The sequence below is a fragment of the Crassostrea angulata genome, chromosome 5 (genome assembly GCF_025612915.1).
Source record: "Crassostrea angulata isolate pt1a10 chromosome 5, ASM2561291v2, whole genome shotgun sequence".
Lineage (NCBI taxonomy): Eukaryota > Metazoa > Mollusca > Bivalvia > Ostreida > Ostreidae > Magallana > Magallana angulata.
This window is the reverse complement of record NC_069115.1, coordinates 13,200,816-13,218,834: the sequence shown is the minus strand read 5'-3', so window position 1 is coordinate 13,218,834 and position 18,019 is coordinate 13,200,816. Positions and strand designations below refer to the sequence as shown.

At 33.3% G+C, this 18,019-nt stretch overlaps 1 protein-coding gene and 1 pseudogene across 1 annotated transcript in view; both read right to left on the bottom strand.

The window, feature by feature from the left end:
- Positions 1-626: 626 nt before the first annotated feature.
- Positions 627-4,926, bottom strand: LOC128185107 (uncharacterized; annotated as a pseudogene).
- A 3,098-nt stretch (positions 4,927-8,024) lies between these two features.
- LOC128184205 (centrosomal protein of 290 kDa-like) overlaps positions 8,025-18,019 on the bottom strand; it is a 30,121-nt gene continuing 20,126 nt past the window's right edge. Inside the window, exons 41-55 of the mRNA XM_052853576.1 lie at positions 17,371-17,485; positions 17,022-17,131; positions 16,582-16,737; positions 16,199-16,338; positions 15,666-15,807; positions 14,999-15,295; positions 14,501-14,614; positions 13,245-13,409; positions 12,480-12,602; positions 11,881-12,102; positions 11,282-11,374; positions 10,820-10,896; positions 10,396-10,480; positions 10,058-10,183; positions 8,025-9,297 (exon numbers count right to left, since the gene is read on the bottom strand). Coding sequence (XP_052709536.1) covers positions 9,166-9,297; positions 10,058-10,183; positions 10,396-10,480; positions 10,820-10,896; positions 11,282-11,374; positions 11,881-12,102; positions 12,480-12,602; positions 13,245-13,409; positions 14,501-14,614; positions 14,999-15,295; positions 15,666-15,807; positions 16,199-16,338; positions 16,582-16,737; positions 17,022-17,131; positions 17,371-17,485 — 2,097 coding nt within the window. The 3' untranslated portion in view covers positions 8,025-9,165. The remainder of the gene's footprint in view (positions 9,298-10,057; positions 10,184-10,395; positions 10,481-10,819; positions 10,897-11,281; positions 11,375-11,880; positions 12,103-12,479; positions 12,603-13,244; positions 13,410-14,500; positions 14,615-14,998; positions 15,296-15,665; positions 15,808-16,198; positions 16,339-16,581; positions 16,738-17,021; positions 17,132-17,370; positions 17,486-18,019) is intronic.

The following is an 18,019-nucleotide window of genomic DNA, read 5'->3' as shown; positions in this document are numbered from 1 at the left end:
TGTTGAAATAATTTAAAAGGAAACTGAATGAAGGAATTAAGGTAAGACAATGGTCCTGGGACTTTAGAGGATCCTGTGCTGCAAAGGGTCCTGCTGCTGTACAAAAGATCATAGATACAGTTGAGAAAGGTCTTAGTCTCGAGGCAGTTGAGAATAATCTCGAGGGATATGACGGTCTAGAGGCAATAAAGGATGGTTCTGACAGGTCATCGTCATATGATAGGAGTTCCTCTTCTTGTACTCAAGTATTCTGACAAAACACATGTGAATAATATTTGATCACACTTCCATTCAATAAATTATAACAGTTTAGATTAAATTAATTAAATTAATTCATATTTCTCATCTTCCATTTCTTCGTGTTGCACATGATTTTATATTTTGGTGTTTGCTAAAAAAATAAGAGAATTTGTTAAAAAATAATCAAAATTAGCCTTTTTTTCATTTTAATTGATTTAATTCTTGTACACCTACTTTAACATTTCCAGGTATCAGATAACAGCTGATAGATTGATGCTGGAAAAAATATATTATACTGATAACACAATAGTTATATATTATCACAATTTAGAATTCATTATTTCATTTTGTTTTTTGACACCTAAATCTGTAAGGTTTTGTCCCCTTCATCTGACAAAGAATCCTGATGGAAAACGTTGTCTAGACTTGACTTGCACGTGTCGTTCCTGCAGCTCTATTGTCGACAGTTCTGTCCTGTTCTAAAAGATTGGAGGAGTCATCACTTGCTTTCAGCAACGTTACTGTGCTTTCCACAGCGAAAGGAAAACATTACCAAAACTGCCAAATGAGAGGAAAAATTGTTATAATACTTGACACCGTGGTTTGAATTCTGTTTTCAATCTTCAGTAAACCTCCTTTGACATGGTTGCGGTTCCCAATCAGCGCAATATGGGACACGGCTGTCTCCACTAAATATTCCGCAAGATAATGTTTGCATAATTTCTAAAATAGCCTGGAGCACATGCTGCTCAGGAAAACGTTTACATTATTAGTCCCCTACCGGTTTCACCGGAGGGGACTATAGTTTTCCTCTGCGTTCGTTAGTCCGTCCGTCTGTCCGTCTGTCTGTCTGTCCCACTTCAATTTTCCACACTTTTTTTCTTTATGCTTTTGAGGAATAATATGAAATTTGCTGAACAGCTTCAAAATGTCAACTTACAGATCAAGTTTACACTTTTGTATCGTCTGTTTGACATATTTTCGAGAAAATAATTTTTTTATATTCCAATTTTTTAATGTTCGGGTTCGTTATCGGGTTCGGTGTGTATTGAATAAACGGGGAAAGTATGTAATCTTTAATAATGATATCGTGCATTACTTAGACCATTCCTTTTATTGTTTCTAACAAACAAATAAGTTCTGTAAAATAGTGTCAATAATTGTGTTGTAAATTTAATTGTAAGGGTTTTTTTTGTATTATTACAATCGGATTCGTTATCGGGTTGGTCTGTTGATTCAATGATTGGGGGTACTGAAGACGGTAGGAAATGATATTCTGCATATGCATTGTACCAGCAAAAACTAAATGGACTTGGCAAAATTACTGGAGATAAAATGAAGAGTATTATTTTACCCATTTTTAATTTAATTTCTATATATCAACTATGTAGTTTGAATTTCTTCTGTTCTTTCATCTCTGATTCATAACATCTCATTTATAATAGTTTTGAAATAGATGTATGCTTAGAAGCTTTCATAGAATAATACAAACCGGTAGGGGACGTGTATTGCTTATGCAATACTCTCAGAATGCTTGTTCTCTCTGCAACAAACAAGTAAAAAAAATTAAAAATTAAGCAACAAAAAATGAAATATAAGTTAATATTCACAAAACCCTTCAATTTTTCATTTGATTAATAAGGATACCAATTTTTTTTTTTTTATTCCTTAATAAGCAACAATCGTGTACATTGTAAACGTCGAATTTGCAATTTCATTGATTTCTTGGATTTCGCTCTACCATAGTCTTACTGTGTGTAAACAATAATTAGCATACAAAATAATTCAACCCTTGAACAATTTATGTTTTAAATCAATTATTGAATACAAGAAAAAAGAACCAAATCATATTAAACGAAGTACAAAAAAAAAACCATACCCATCATTCGTTTCCTGTTTTGTCCAATCGCTTTATCCGGTTTTGTGATAAAACAAACGATGGGCACTCGAACAACCGGATATAATACTTGATCATGTTTTAAACAAAACAATATTTTTGAAAGTGTTTCCTGTTTGTCAAGTTATTTTTATGAAATATGGACCTAAGTTTTAATATTTCTAACACTTTTTTCATTAAACTCGCTCACTTATTTGTTACATTTCCCAGCATCTGTCTAATAGGCTGAATAAATGCCAACCATCTCAATTCTAGTATATTACTATGTTATAAATTTTAGTTCAAAAATGATGTAAACGTTTAAATTTAAAATTCAAAATGACACTAAAATTAAACAATCAAATGTCCATACCTAGGAAACATTTGTGTAAGTTCGGCAGGCATCACACTCCTACTTTAAACATTTTAAGATAACTGTGGAATTGATTTAAAATTTTCAATTACATTGGCAACGTGAAACTCACTGCAAATAAATTTTGTCAAAACGCACAATCTTATGGACAATGTTTGCTACAAAAACCTTCAATGACAGATTACCTATACAGTATTGTAAAAGGCTCTAGAAAGGTTCGAAATTCTATTTACAAGACTAATTTTAAAACAAGTTTAAAAACGAAATTTAAAAATCTTTTCTATTTCCCCATTCCTCTTTTTTATTCCTCATACCTGGTGTAAATGATAGAGTTGTATTTTCAATCTTCCAAAAACATCCTTTGACATGGTTGCAATACTCAACAGGACACTCTGGATAACACCTGCCTTCACACTCGTTACCGTACCTTCCTGCGGGACAAGGCGTGCACTCTTTGCCAAAATATCCTGGAGGACATGCTAGAATAAGTACTACATGTATATGAAATTGTACTACAAACCATCAGTAATAGGGGATTAAATCATAGTAAAAGGGAGCTAGCTCTCCTTAAGGTTGGAAAGTAAAATTTACTACATCTCTTGGTTTTACTCCATTGTTTTAGTTTCAAAACGCTGATCACAGCAGCTTTATAAATTCAATTACAAATATTTACACCAGTTGCTGTTGTTTCAAGTGAAAAGTACCTGTAGAAATAAGAAGGCTATGAAACAAAATATTAAAAATTCTAGCATTGCAGTTCTTTGTTTTGTAATCATTCGTTTCCTGTTTTGTCCAATCGCTTCTTCCGGTTTTGTGATAAAACAAAAGATCGGCATTCGAACAACCGGATATGATACTTGGTCATGATTTAAACAAAGCAATATTTTTGAAAGTGTTTCCTGTTTGTCAAGTTATTTTTATGAAATATAGAACTAAGTTTTAATATTTCTAACACTTTTTTTCATAATATTCGGTCACTTGCAAATTATTTGTTACATTTCCCAGCATCTGTCTAATAGGTTGAATAATGCCAACCATCTCAATTCTAGTGTATTACTATGTTATAGATTTTAGTTCAAAAATGATGTAAACGTTTGAATTTAAAATTCAAAATGACACTAAAATTAAACAATCAAATGTCCATACCTAGGAAACATTTGTGTAAGTTCGGCAGGCATCACATTCCTACTTTAAACATTTTTAGATAACTGTAGAATTGATTTAAAAGCTTTCAATTACATTGGCAACGTGAAACTCACTGCAAATAACTTTTGTCAAAATGCACAATCTTATGGACAATGTTTGCTACAAAAACCTTCAATGACAGACTACCTAATAGTATGCATTGTTTTGTAAAAGGCTCTAGAAAGGTCCGGAATTCTATTTACAAAGGAGAAAAAAAAATTTTAAACAAGTTGAAGGAAAAAATTTAAAAAATCCTTTCTATTCCCCCCTTCCTCTCTTTTATTCCTTATACCTGGTGTAAATGATAGAGTTGTATTTTCAATCTTCCAAACACATCCTTTGACATGGTTGCAATACTCCTCAGCACACTCTGGATAACACCTGCCTTCACACTCGTTACCGAACCTTCCCGCGGGACAAGGCGTGCACTCTTTGCCAAAATATCCTGGAGGACATGCTAGAATAGGTTCTACATGTATATGAAATTGTACTACAAACCATCAGTAATAGGGAATTAAATCATAGTAAAAGGGAGCTAGCTCTCCGACAGGTTGAAAAGTAAACTGTACTACATCTCTTGGTTTTACTCCATTGTTTTAGTTTCAAAACTCTGATCACAGCAGCTTCATAATGTCAAATACAAATATTTACACCAGTTGCTGTTGTTTCAATTACCTGTAGAAATTATATGGCTATGATACAAAATATTAAAAATTCTAGCATTGCAGTTCTTTATAAAAAAAAATGAAAAGATTTTGGTAAACTGTATATAGTATCGTACCTGGCAGCGTAGTTTGGGTTGAGTAGTGGATATTCGATAAACATCCTTTTACATGGTCGCAATACTCATCAGTGCATTCTGGTAAACACTTGCCTCCACAATCGTAACCGAACCTCCCCGAGGGAGAACGCGTGCACAATTTGCCAAAATATCTTAAAGAACATGCTGCCGTGGAAAATGTATACTTTATTCTATTTACAACACTCGAGAGAATAACTGTTTCTGATAAAATTTACAGTATTTTGTAAATTCTTGCAAAGGAAATGTAAAACTTTCATCATTGTCCATGTTTGGATGAAAGGTTGCATTTATGGAGAAAGACATAACATTTAAGACAAAATATTTCAAAGCTTACCCATTTTTAGATGCTCTTGGGTCTACAAATAATTCCTTTTTCTGGTTATATGATGAAAAGATATATTTATATAGTGAACAACAGGATGTTATGCTTTGTATTGATTGGATGTTGGAACGGAAAATTGAACGGAACGGGAAAATATCGCCGAAAAGGTTTTTAATCTAACAATACTTATATAATTTCTCTTTATATTATGGATTGTTTATGTCTAATGAATTGTCAATAGAGCAGTTGTTTGCATAACGTTTCCCTGAACGGAAAATTAAAACATATCATTACAACAAAGTAAAGAATATATATCTAATAGTGGTCAATATATGCAAGTAAAATGAACAGAACAAAAATTTAACGACCATTTAGAATATTTTGCTAACATGTGTAAATACAAAAAATACAGTATCAACGAGAAGACTGACAAAAATCACGGGGTTCTGCAGATTACATCTATCACAGGGTTTTACCCAATCATTTGTATTGTTCACCTCATTTTATTTTTTAAACTATCATTAAATCAAAACAAGCATAATTTGGTCAAATTTAACAATACATATACTTCTAGTATTGTAATCATCTAGCAAGTATCATTTAAATCACCTGGTTTAATCAGATTAAGTACATGCCTGTGATGGACAAAGAGGCCTTGATTTACGAAATTCGTGGCCACCTGACCAAGGGCATTGGTGTTGTTTGGGGTGGATGCTAAACTTGTCATAAAGTGAGTGTGTCATTATGTATTTACATTTTCAGCTGTCTCTGTCTGTGATAACATTACGAATAATTTTTGAACCCTAAAACCAAATAACTTCATAAAACATGAGTGACACAAAATGGGCGTGTCTTATAGCATAACCAAACAACGGTATTGGCTGCGCCGCGTGGAAAATACGAGTACATAGCATGTGCTGCATAAACAAATAGTGGTTTTTGTAATAATGCTGTTTTAAAGTGTACAAATTGGAAATAATATGAATATTTTGAAAATTACGAGGTGATAATTTTAGTCGAAGCGTGGTCATATCTATCATAAAGCACTTCGGGCTTTATTAGATTTGACCACGCCCCGACCGAAATTATCACCTCATAATACTCAAAGAATGATTCCTTATTCCCTAATTAAAAGTCTTCTTCGCTATTTTCTACAAGGTGATCTAATGAATTGGTTATGATGAGCATGGAGGCGTATAACAAAACTTGAAATTCATGACCATGGTGTTACGGTTCTTGTGAGGTGTTTTTTTATTCCAGGTAGAAGGTGACAATAGTATGCAATAGTATGCATTTAACCTTTAAAACTCTTCTTGCTTAATATAACGTATATATCTAACCAGGAGGCAAACTTAGTGCATCGATATCATTAGAATAAACAAACATGCCTCTACTTATATAGTTAATTCAAAACTCTTGGGCTCGTGGTTCTCGTTTTTGGGGTGTGAGCTAGATTTGTCTTATTATAATAGTGAATTAATATGCACTTTTTCAAATCATATTCTTTCCTTTTAGACACCCAGCAGGACCTGGGTATATGTTTAGGGTGAGTAAGGAGGTCCACAGAGCGGTGAGATTCATGAGCGTTGTGCGTGGCATGTTTATGAAGAAAAAACATAATTATTTAGTAAAAAGTTCAAAAGTCTGATTTAAGTATTTACATGTAAAAACGTGTGACATGTAATATGCCATTACCCATTCTTTTAATTAATTTAAAACAATAGATTGCATAGTCATCAGACAGGGACGTATATAAGTCCCTGTTATCAGATATTAAAGTGGATATTGGTATATGGATTTTTCTTTATGCTGATTTAAATGAAGTTTTAAAGGTATATACCCACCTACTTTCAACATTTTTTTTTTTTTTGGGGGGGGGGGGGGACAAATTTACTCAATTCCTCTTGTACTTTTAACCTACGATATCAAATATCAGTTGATAGTATAATTGATGTGTCTTTTGAACAGAGGATAAATGTAAGAGATGTTCATGATTAATACAAAATTGTGTTTTATATGTTACATTTAAGTTTTAAAGTTCAGAGAATTTAAAACTATCTATAACAAAGATTGTTATAGATAAGTTTAAAAATCTTTGATTTTAAACTTTTAATATAACATATATACTTTTGCTGTGACATGCATTGAGTCTCGTTGATAATGCTTGTAAGATAAAAACTCTCCATTCTGTCAGATATTGGACGGGGTGTTAACGCCGAGGACAGTAATTACTTGTATCTGACATAATTAATTTGCAGTTCATTAAACAATAAAATGCTTTCTTCCGTGATCCATGCGATGGCGACATTGCAGAAAAAAATACATAATTAACCGCGTTGGCGGGTTATGTAATTTTTTTCTGCAATGATTTCTGCCTTCATACCTCATGAATCATCAAAGAAAGCATTTCATAGTTTATATTTACATCTTTCTACAAACACATTGATAAATTGATTGAAAAAAAGTAAGTAAAATTTAGTAAATGTACATCAGTACGTTAGCTAAAAGAAGCAGTCAAATCGTCTGCTATGGGAACTTGAGTCTCACATCATCATGATTATTTCTAACAGTCCGTGATTTTTCTTAGGTCGCTGTAGGTTTCGACCAATCGATAAACGGGGCGTGTATATTTCAGTCCTGTCAGTTTCTACCGCTATTCTATAGAACCATGAATTAACTATAAGTTTCCGTAAGAAATAGAGGGAATCATACTCAGTAGATGTAAATATAAGGCATTACGCTTATAAATTGTCTTTCTTATAACATCTTGTCTTTTCATACTTGTACGCTTCATTTCATTTATATACCCGATGGATACAGTATATTAATGGTGCACAAGACTGTTTCGAATGCTCCCTTACTTGAGCTGAAGAAACTTTCCAACATCTTCACTGTCAAGAGCAGCTAAAATCCTTCACCATTGAGAATCAGAGACTTGAAAGTAATTTATGAAATACAGTTACCAAAACTAGACATCGATCCCCTCCTCTCACTCCCTCCCCCAAGAAAATAAAACCCCAAATCCATGGGGAAAATCTTGATCAGCTTCTGACCACGTTTTCCATGCAGCCTGATTGACGAAGCATTTCTTCCATTATTTAGTAGTTAATCTATTTTTCGGTAATGATATTGAAAAAAAATACTGAAAGATCAGTGGTGGACATTTTATTCATTATATATAAAATGTATGTTCTAGACGAAAAAATAAAATAAAAGAACAATATGCTTTGTTTGACAAATATTCTTTATTCATCAAATTTCCTGGGGAAAAAAATGAATCTGATGACTCCATGTTAAAACTAGATTGCTGACAGGACGGAAAATGATAAACAAAATTCAGATCTACATAGAGCTTATAAAATATAAATAACTAAACAAGTAAACAATGCATGACAGTAAAAAAAAATATATCAAGTACATGGTGTTATCTCTCATGTATGTAAATTTATTAAATGTATGAAAATTATACCAACATTTAAATGTTTTAGTACAACTTTTTATCACAGACAGAGGCTAACTTCACAAACTTGGTGAAAAGCAAGGATACAAAAGTTACAGTTTTTTATCATTGTCAACTTTCTTCATTCAGTAATTTATCTGGTAAAAATAAATAATACCACTACTTCCAATACAAAAATGAAAGGCGCTAGATTCAATTTAACATACAAATATAATTAGTATTACATGCTAATTAGAAGAGAGTGATTCTATAATCTAGTTACTTTATTGTTTTCTGAAAATGAAAGTTACAGCATACATGACCTACCTCACCCCTACCCATGAACTCTGAGGGGTGAGGGAGGGGCAGCCATTACCCAGACACAAAATCTAAACACTGCGTTTATAATGGAAAGCTAATCATAATAATAGTATCAACACTTCCAATATTTCTAGCACTTAACCTGAAGATTGTTACAAAATCAATACCATCTTTAATAGCATGTACATTTTTAAAGCCTTCCTAGCAAGTAAGAAAAGCCTTATCATCAATAATCACTAGACAGGAATATCACAACACTTCAAGGAATATCATTATTGTACTAGCATTTCTCTGAATGCCATTTAATAACTATTGGTATATGGACGGTATAATTCTGACACTGAGACACTTTTCTACAAAACCCAAGATTAACAAAATCTTTGTATACAATTCATTTAAGGAATATTTGTTTTACATTGTCTGAAATACCTGTAGTCTGAGATTTGTTGGACAATTGGTACACAATGTACATGTACATTAATGTTGGAGATTTTCAAATGCATGTAACAGGTTTTTTGTATACATTTTTTGGAGATTTCACCTTTTTTTATACATTCAATCTGAGATTTTTGGATAATTTTCATACATTATCAGACATTTTTGTACATTATCTGGCACCCATTTGCTGTAATTTTTCTTCATACAAAATGTTCTTTTCCAGTGCCTGCTTATAATTGTATTTCAGGTCTTCTATCTCCTCAAAGAAATCTGGTCCAAAGTTGGTTAACTCCTTCTTCAACTGGAAAAAAAAAGAAATTTTCTTAATAATCATTGAAAGCATCATTTTCCTAAATACTATATTAAGTTTACAACATGTGAATCAGACTGTAGGTATGTGTGCCCCTTTAATATTTTAGATATTTTTTTTTTCAGATTAATTTTTTTTAGCAATATTCAAACAGGCTATGGATTGGTATAAAACAATCATTTTTCAAATTTAATTTCTTTGATTTCAAAGAACTTTTTTGTCACAACTAAATTCTGACAGAACAACAAGCAATAAACATGTATATAGAAAGGAAAAGAATGCCACTATTTTTTCAATTTGAAAAATAAAATGCCACTACATTTTGATTATAAGAAAATTTATAAAAAATTTAAAAAGTTGTCAACATTTTTTGAAGAGGTTGAAGCTGTAAAACTCTTGATTAAATTGATTGATGTAATTATACACGTATTTTTACAATCCAAAAAAGGAGATAGACAATATCCTTATATCAAAAATATTTTTGCCAAACATACATATGAGTACTACCGTATATGTATTGTTACATGTATCCACGTACTATGTAAATGTGATGCAGAGTATTCTCATCAGGATAATTTTTGTAGAGAAATAAATAATTTTTAAAGTTTATATTGTAAAAGTTTTCACCAGTTGTAATTTCAAATTGCTCTTGTGGTAATATTTTTGGCACAAGTTTAAATCATCGAAAAATACATGAATAATATCCATCCTAAATTCATACAGACATCTTCCAATTTCTGTCATAACTCACCCTCTCCATCTCCAGTCTGTATTTATCTTTCTCTGTCTCTATTGTCCTGAGTTGCATTTTGAATTCCACATTTTCATCCATCAGTCTGTCATAAGCCGTTGCCTTGGTGATGACATCACTCGATATCTGCAAGTCAAGGATCACCTCATAATAAATGGCATATTAATCAACAAATTTTTTTCTGTCATAATCTGAGCAGTGTGTGTTTCTTTCTGGAAAAGTTTCAAGGAAAGAAGTTCAAATGGGTTGTCTTTCAATAGAAATGCATTGTTTCAGTACTAGTATTATCTTGAGTCTGATATCACAACCATAGTTGGGCATTCTCCACCAATGTTTACCTGAGTTCCTGAGCTTTGCTGTTTATAGATATGGAGCTCATGTTGGATTTCTTTTTTTTCATTTTCCAGTCTATCTATTGTCAGTCTAAAAATAAAATGAAGAGAGATTAAAGCTTGATATCAACATTTTTCATGCTGCAAACTTGTGTCATTGTTAATTCACAAATAACATCATATGTATTTTCTCATCACAAACATTTAATATCTATTTATGATATCATTTAATAGATTAAAATACAATGTCTCCAAAAATTGCTTCTCAACATTTCACTTGTACTGGGTAAATCATACAAATTCTAAACTTATTAAATCATTGCAAAAACTTAGTAAACAGCATAGGATCCTCTACAATGCATTATTTTTTAAATCAAACGTATTTCTATCAAATATGAGGCAAAAATTCCTGATTTGCCATAAAGCTAACCTTGCTTGCTGGAAATCCTTGGTCAAACCTGAATCAGACGTTTTAGCACCATGTGGGTATTTTTCAAGAATAGCATTCTGCAAAGAGCAGAAAATATCAAGCATTAAATGCTTCTGTGTAAAAAGGGATTTTAAGAATCTTGATTGAGGCCTAAAATCAATTTTGTTATAGATATGTTATTGTTAAAAACATCCCATAATGACATCTTGTCAAATGTTTAATGTTCATCATCCTGAAGTTCCTATTTTCATATGAAAGAATACTTTGAATTTGTCATACTAATTTTCACACATTCTATTTCAGCACCTTTTTGCCAAGAAAATATGAGAGAAATAACCCTTACCATTAATAATGTACTAAAAGAATATTAGCTTTAAACTAGACAGAGTTATCTCCCTTTATCATCAGGTAATTGTAGCTCAATCAATGACTCAATTGTATTGATCTAGACCTTTGACCTACCCTCTGCTTGAGATCTTGGTTCTCGGTCAGTAACCTCTGTTCACGCTCTGCAGCCTCCTTCAGGAGAGTTTTCGTGTTATTAAGAAGCTTGTTCTGTAAAATGTCAAAAATGAAAGTCCAAAACACATTCATTTGGTATTCAAATTTTTTTTACATTACATGTTTATATGATTATAGAGATCAAAGTATAATGATGGACGGAAACAAAACAATATCAGTGGTCCAAACACTTTACTTTTTTGTTGTATTTCAGTGCCAAAAAACTTGTGTTTGACACACTGAAGAAGTACACATGCATGTACCAGTACACATCAGCTAGCAACACTTTTAAAAATCCTCCAATATTTATCACATGTACACATACTATGCTGTAATGAGGCACATGTATACCTTGATTTGATTTGAAAGTTGAATCTTGTCAGCTTTTATTAGTAAAAAATTAAGGCTCTATATAAAAGCCACTGAATCAGTAAGACTTAATACAAACAGCTTCATGAAGCTTAATAACTTTAATTCCTCCAGTTTGTAAAACATGTGCCTAGACTATACATGTTCAATGCTGTAATGCTGCAATGCTGTAATGCTACAATGCTGTATACCTTTTTCTCCAATTCTTTTTCCAAGTCTTTGAGTTTTCCCTCGTACATCCTGGTCACTACCGCTGACTTCCAGCCCTTGGAGTCCATGTTTGTGGAGCTTCCTGGTCTCTCCCGCTCCAGTCCGGACATGGACTTGGATTCCTGGAGCTGACTGTTCAGCTGTTCCTTCTGGACCTCCAGATTCCGGATCTCCATCCTCAGCTTCTCATTGGACTCTATCTCCTTAAATCACATCATAGGCATTTTAAATTGGCAAGTGTTTTCTACTTGTGAACATGAGTATATAATTTATAATTGCTCTTAAATTATAAATTAAAATTTGTAGGTAAAACTTTTTTAAAAAATATTTTTTTAGAATTTGGAAAAAATGTTTGTTTTTTTTCTTAAATTAAAATGGTAAATCTTAATAATTTTTAGAATAACCTATACTTGTGCATTGCAACAATGCTAAAAAATTTTTTAAAATAGACACAGCTTTTATAAATACTGAGGTTTTGATTGCCTATTTGGGATCTTTCCATGAGCTTTAAATGCATATCAGTCAAAAGTGGAATGAAGTCTTATTGAATTCGAAGTCATGTACAATGCCAATTTTGTACCTTCATGAGGTCTTTCCTCATCTTCTCGTAGTCGGTCATCATTTTGGCGGTACCTTTCTGTGTGCTGGTGTACCTCTCACTCAGAGTGGCGCCCATCTTCATTCTGAGCTCCTCCAACTGATCCTGTGACAGAAAGATCAACAATACATGTCTTAATATACTTTATAGTTTCTGTAGGTTATAAACAGGCTGTATAATAAGGCCAGCAAAAGGACATCTTCAGACATGCCAAAATAATACTTTGGAATCATTTCAATATGGTGGCCTATTTTCATGCATTGCAAATTTTGTCTTATTTATCGGGATGAAGTTTCATTGATATGTAGGTTCCAGTTTCAGTAAGACTTGTGTTTGTCAAGGATGTAAAATTGTGAGGTAGGGCTACTTACGAATACCCCAAAAGTGAGCCACCACAAATTCTAATAATTCCAGAGTAGCTGGGCAGGATTTGATTTTCAGTTAAGAAACTAGTTTCAAATACATCACTTCTGTTTAATGCAATGCCATATACTTTCAACCTTCTGTATAAATCTCTTGCATGCATGCATATTCATATCTATATGTTACATGTATTTATTTAACATGGCATTTTTAAGTCAGTGAAAATATCAGGACTGGTATTAATTACCCTGCAAGTTATGAGGCAAACCCTTCTTACAGAGCAATGATGACTTTACAAAATAAATATCCAACTTTCTGTAAAGAATACAAGTATTTGCCATTTTAACATCAATATGACAAGATTTTTAAGGAAGCGTTTCAAACCTTTAATCCTGCATTTTCCAGCCTCATTTTCTGCAGTTCATCACTTCCAGTGGCATGAGAGACTTTCTTCAGTTCCTGGTTCTCCATCTGTACCCGCTCAACCACTTTCTTCAGGAGGGCGATCGTCTTCTCCAATTCACGCACGCTCTTTCCACTGTCACCAATCTGTTTATCATCATGTACACAAATAAGCACATTAAAAATATTACACAATCAATTCTATTCTTTGCAATACCACATCTGAAATTTGTTTTCTTTGGAAAAGTTCAAAATCAAAAAAAATAAATGGGTGTAATTTTTGTCCAAAATTAGTGACACCTTAGGAAAACAAGATATGTTTGTGAAACACTTATGCCCCCCCCCCCCAACATCCATAAAGAAAATGAACGTAAACTGCACATACTTTGAATTATTCTAAGTCCAAGGGGCATAACTCTGTCGAAAATTATTCAATCGTACCCAACATCAAACTTGAAGAAGATATTATCACAATAAACCTGTATACCAAATTTCGTATCAATATGTTCATCCCCTGCGAAGAAAATGAGCGGAAACTGCAAATAACTGGAATTCTTCTACGTCCAAGAGCAATAACTCTGTCGAAAATTATTCGATCGTACCCAATATCAAACTTGACCTAGATATTATCATGATAAACCTGTATACCAAATTTCATTTCAATATGTTTATCCCCTGCGAAGCAAATGAGCGGAAACTGCAAATAACTGGAATTCTTCTACGTCCAAGAGCAATAACTCTGTCGAAAATTATCATGGTAAACCTGTATACGAAATTTCATTTCAATATGTTCATCCTCTGCAAAGAAAATGAGCGGAAACTGCAAATAACTGGAATTATTCTACGTCCAAGGGCCATAACTCTGTCGAAAATTGCTTGATCATACCCAATATCGAACCTGACCTAGATATCATCATGTTAACCAGTATACCAAATTTCATTTTAATATGTTTATCCTCGGCAAAGGAAATGATCGGAAACTGTTGGTGGACCGACCGTCCGACAGACTGACCGAACGATAGACAGCAGCAAAGCAATATGCTCTCCCTTCTTCAAAGGGGGGCATAAAAGCAAAAAAAATTCTTAAATTATGGAAAAACCAATCTAATATGATTTGATTCAAACTTAAACAAGATACATAAATACAATATTCATAAACAGTTTATAAATTATTTAGGTATACACTCATTGATTAGAGTAACATAGAATACTGTCTGTGATTTAAGTAGACTACTGACCCGTCTTATTCCGCTGGACCCAGTAGAATCCAGGGACCTGGCCGTGTTCCCCCCAAGCTGTGAATTCTCCTGTCTGAGGGCCTCAACATAGCTCTGTAGGTCTGATATCCTCTCCTAATAACAAATTAAAGAACACAGTCAATAAAAATTCTCCTCTTTGAGGACCTCAACTTAGCTATTTAGAATCTATGTAATTTCAGGTATAATTTATGAATTTCAAATTGCTAATACATGTACATTGTTAGACTTGCACCAATTTTGAACATAATATTAATTATCACAGTTCAAATTTTATGACTAGAATGTGAAGAATAAAATGAAAATTAAAGTTAAACATATTAATGGCTCTCCTTCTTGGAAGTTTTATTTCATTTAAAGCAATGTTTGTGACTATCTGTAGTGCATTCTCAATACTAGGTATGCTTGTCTCATTTTTTCTTAGTTCTCACTTTAATTCATATTCAAACAATGTTTAATTTATAGAACCTTCCCTCCCACCTTGAGTCTCGGAGCGTCCTTTCTGTGCTGCTCATTCTCAAACTTGAGTTCAATGTTCTCCTCAGACAATGCCAGCATCTGTCTCTGTAGAGACTGGTTCTTCTCAAACAGAGCCTGGTATTCTCTGCCTCCTGCCCCCTTTGGATCCGCCCCTGGCTGGCTGGAGGTGGCAGACACTCTCTGCGCCACCATCTGTTCCATGGACTCGAGTTGTTCCGTTAGGTACTTGTTCCGTACCTCCACTTCCCTCACTGAGACATCTTTAGCAAGGGTCAGCTCTCGCTGGAGTTTCGTCACCTGTCAACAACAATGATCAATAAAATATTGTTAGAATGAGTTTTTATTCATGATTATGCCTTTGTGTAAATATTTCAATTGAAAAGAAGGGCTTGTAGATCAAGTTTTTCATGACAAGTCAAGTAGTAATCTTTTCAATATTTTTTCTAAAATCTGCACAAAAGAAGTATTCAGAAATTAAAATGACAAACTGTAAGCCATCTTGTGTGCAAAATATTTTTGTTAGTTTAGAGTCAGGTCAATCCTCAGTAACTCTAACTCTAACTGTTCAAAAAACATATCAAAACAATGTTACATGTATGAAATTTAGTTTTTAAAAAAAAGAGTTGGTTACAAGTCCATTGCACAGGATGCCCAGACCACAGCCTACCTTCTCTTGGAGCTGGTAGTTCCTGGACTTGAGTTCCTCCATGATGTGGTCCGGTCTGTCCGAGGGGCCCCTAGGGGGTGGCACTGGTCCCCTCTGAGCATTACTCATCTTCTTCTCTGTCAACTCTTTCTCCCTAACAGCTCTGTTCAAAGAGACATATCAAAACAAATGAACATTGATCAGTGTACACAATATCATGCATGTATTTCTCTGTGTACCTGGTATGACAGCATCATGCAAAACCCCTAACCCAGCCTTTTCAACTTGTCTTGCAGACACAAATATTAAAGACCTTCTATCTTTACCATTCTTTTCATGACATGTGTAGCTGATCTTGCAGCTTTTTACTCTCGGACTCTATGTCTAATTTTTTCCCGCTGATCCATTTAACTAGTCTTTTTAAATTCAGTTCCTTCTCTGATAATTCTTTCCTTTTTCTATCAAAGTTCATTCATTCTCTCTCTCTCTCTCTCTCTCTCTCTCTCTCTCTCTCTCTCTCTCTCTCTCCTCTCTCTCATTCTCTCTCCACTGACCTGTCTAGCTGATCTTTTAGCATCCTATTAGACTTGTCCAGTCTCTCCACTTCTGCCTCTTTCTCTCTCAAAGCTGTCTTCATCTTCTCAACAGTCTTCTGCCATTTTTTCTTCTCTTCCCATTTGACCAGCTCCTCTGACTATCAAATAATGGTTAAACAAAAGAGCTAGAATTTACTTTGTTATTGTCATTCAATATCAACTTATTTTAAAATAATCCATTACAGTTTTATTATAAATATACCTTTCGTTTTTAAACTACTTCATCATGGTATTTTCATTCCTTAATCAATTTTTCATGATTGTCCATGCAACTACACTACATTACAATATTCAGATTTTTTATTTTTTTAAGCTTTATCATTTATTTTTTTAAGAGTTACCTTTTCTTTGGTGAGCTCTCTAATAGGAGGAGTTTCCTTGGTGATCTCATAGGGTTTCTCTGGTTGTTGCTGTTTACGCTTTAGCTCCTCCTCCAGCATCCTCACTCTTCGCCTCATCTCTTCATACTCCCTCTGCTTCGTCTCTTCGCCTATCCTCTAAAGTACACACATTTAAAGAACATATGAAATGACATATGAAATGACCAACTTCTCAGAGATTTATTGATGGGGAAGATCACCTTTATTAACAACCATCTACAGTGAATCAGTGGTTTGTTTATGGAGAAGAACCCCACCTGCTCTAGAGTATTTGATGACAGTTTAACCTTAATGCCTATTAACTGACTTTAAGTCGGCCAATTATCTGACATAATAATTTTAGCTGAGTGCCCACTTTTTTGTATGTTTTACCTGAGTGCCCACTTTTTTGTATGTTTTACCTGAGTGCCCATTTTGCCCATTCTTTCCACTTTCTTCTCTAGTTCTTCCACTTCCACTTCTAACCTCTCCTTGTCAGCTTTGTAGCACCTTACATTCTTGTCCTTGCGAGCTATAAATCAATTAATCAGTAAATCAATTAATAAATAAGCTTATGAAGTCAAGTAAATTTTTAATTACTTCACAGAAAACAAAGCAAAGATAGCTAAAGTTTTTCATGTGTTCATGTGGAAATTTAAACTCTTAAAGTGTTGTATATAAAACTAAATCATAATAAAGCTTCCTGTTTTGAAAAAGAAAAACATGACCAAATCTGCCCAAAGAGCAGACAGGGTCACTCTGGTGACTGACCAATTTCCTCGCGGAGGTCATCAATGTCTGTCTGTAGTGTGGACTCTGTGTCCCTCCGCTTCTTGTTCTCCTTCCGCTGTCTCTCCAAGGTCGCCTGCAGGTCATCCACTTTCTCCTGTTTTTGTAGAAATTTACACATTTAAGCATAAGAAATACACATACACTAAATAAATATAGACAGTAGATTTGTTAGTTTTGAAAATAAGTGATTTGTTCTCATTACACAGAGGATTTTGTCTGTCACACTGAAGTCTTAATAGGCATATTGTCAGTTGTTGATATAATAAATTGTCACTGAAAAAGTTGTCATTAAAGATAAGTTTTTGAAAATGTGTAAGTAAAGATAATTTGTCAATACATGTATAGATGTATATTTACATTTTCCAGTGTCTTTGCCTCTGATAACACTACGTATCTATTTTTAACTATATAACCCATAACTTAAAATGATGCATATTTTCATTTAAATATTTAATCGTACGATGGTTTAAAATTATATTTTATTAAATATAAGTAATAAGGAATCATTCTTTGAATATTATGAGGTGATAATTTTGGTCCTTCGAGCATTATTGTATTTGATCATGCCCCAATCGAAATTATAACCCTGTAATACTCAAAGAATGATTCCTTATTCCTTAATTAAAAA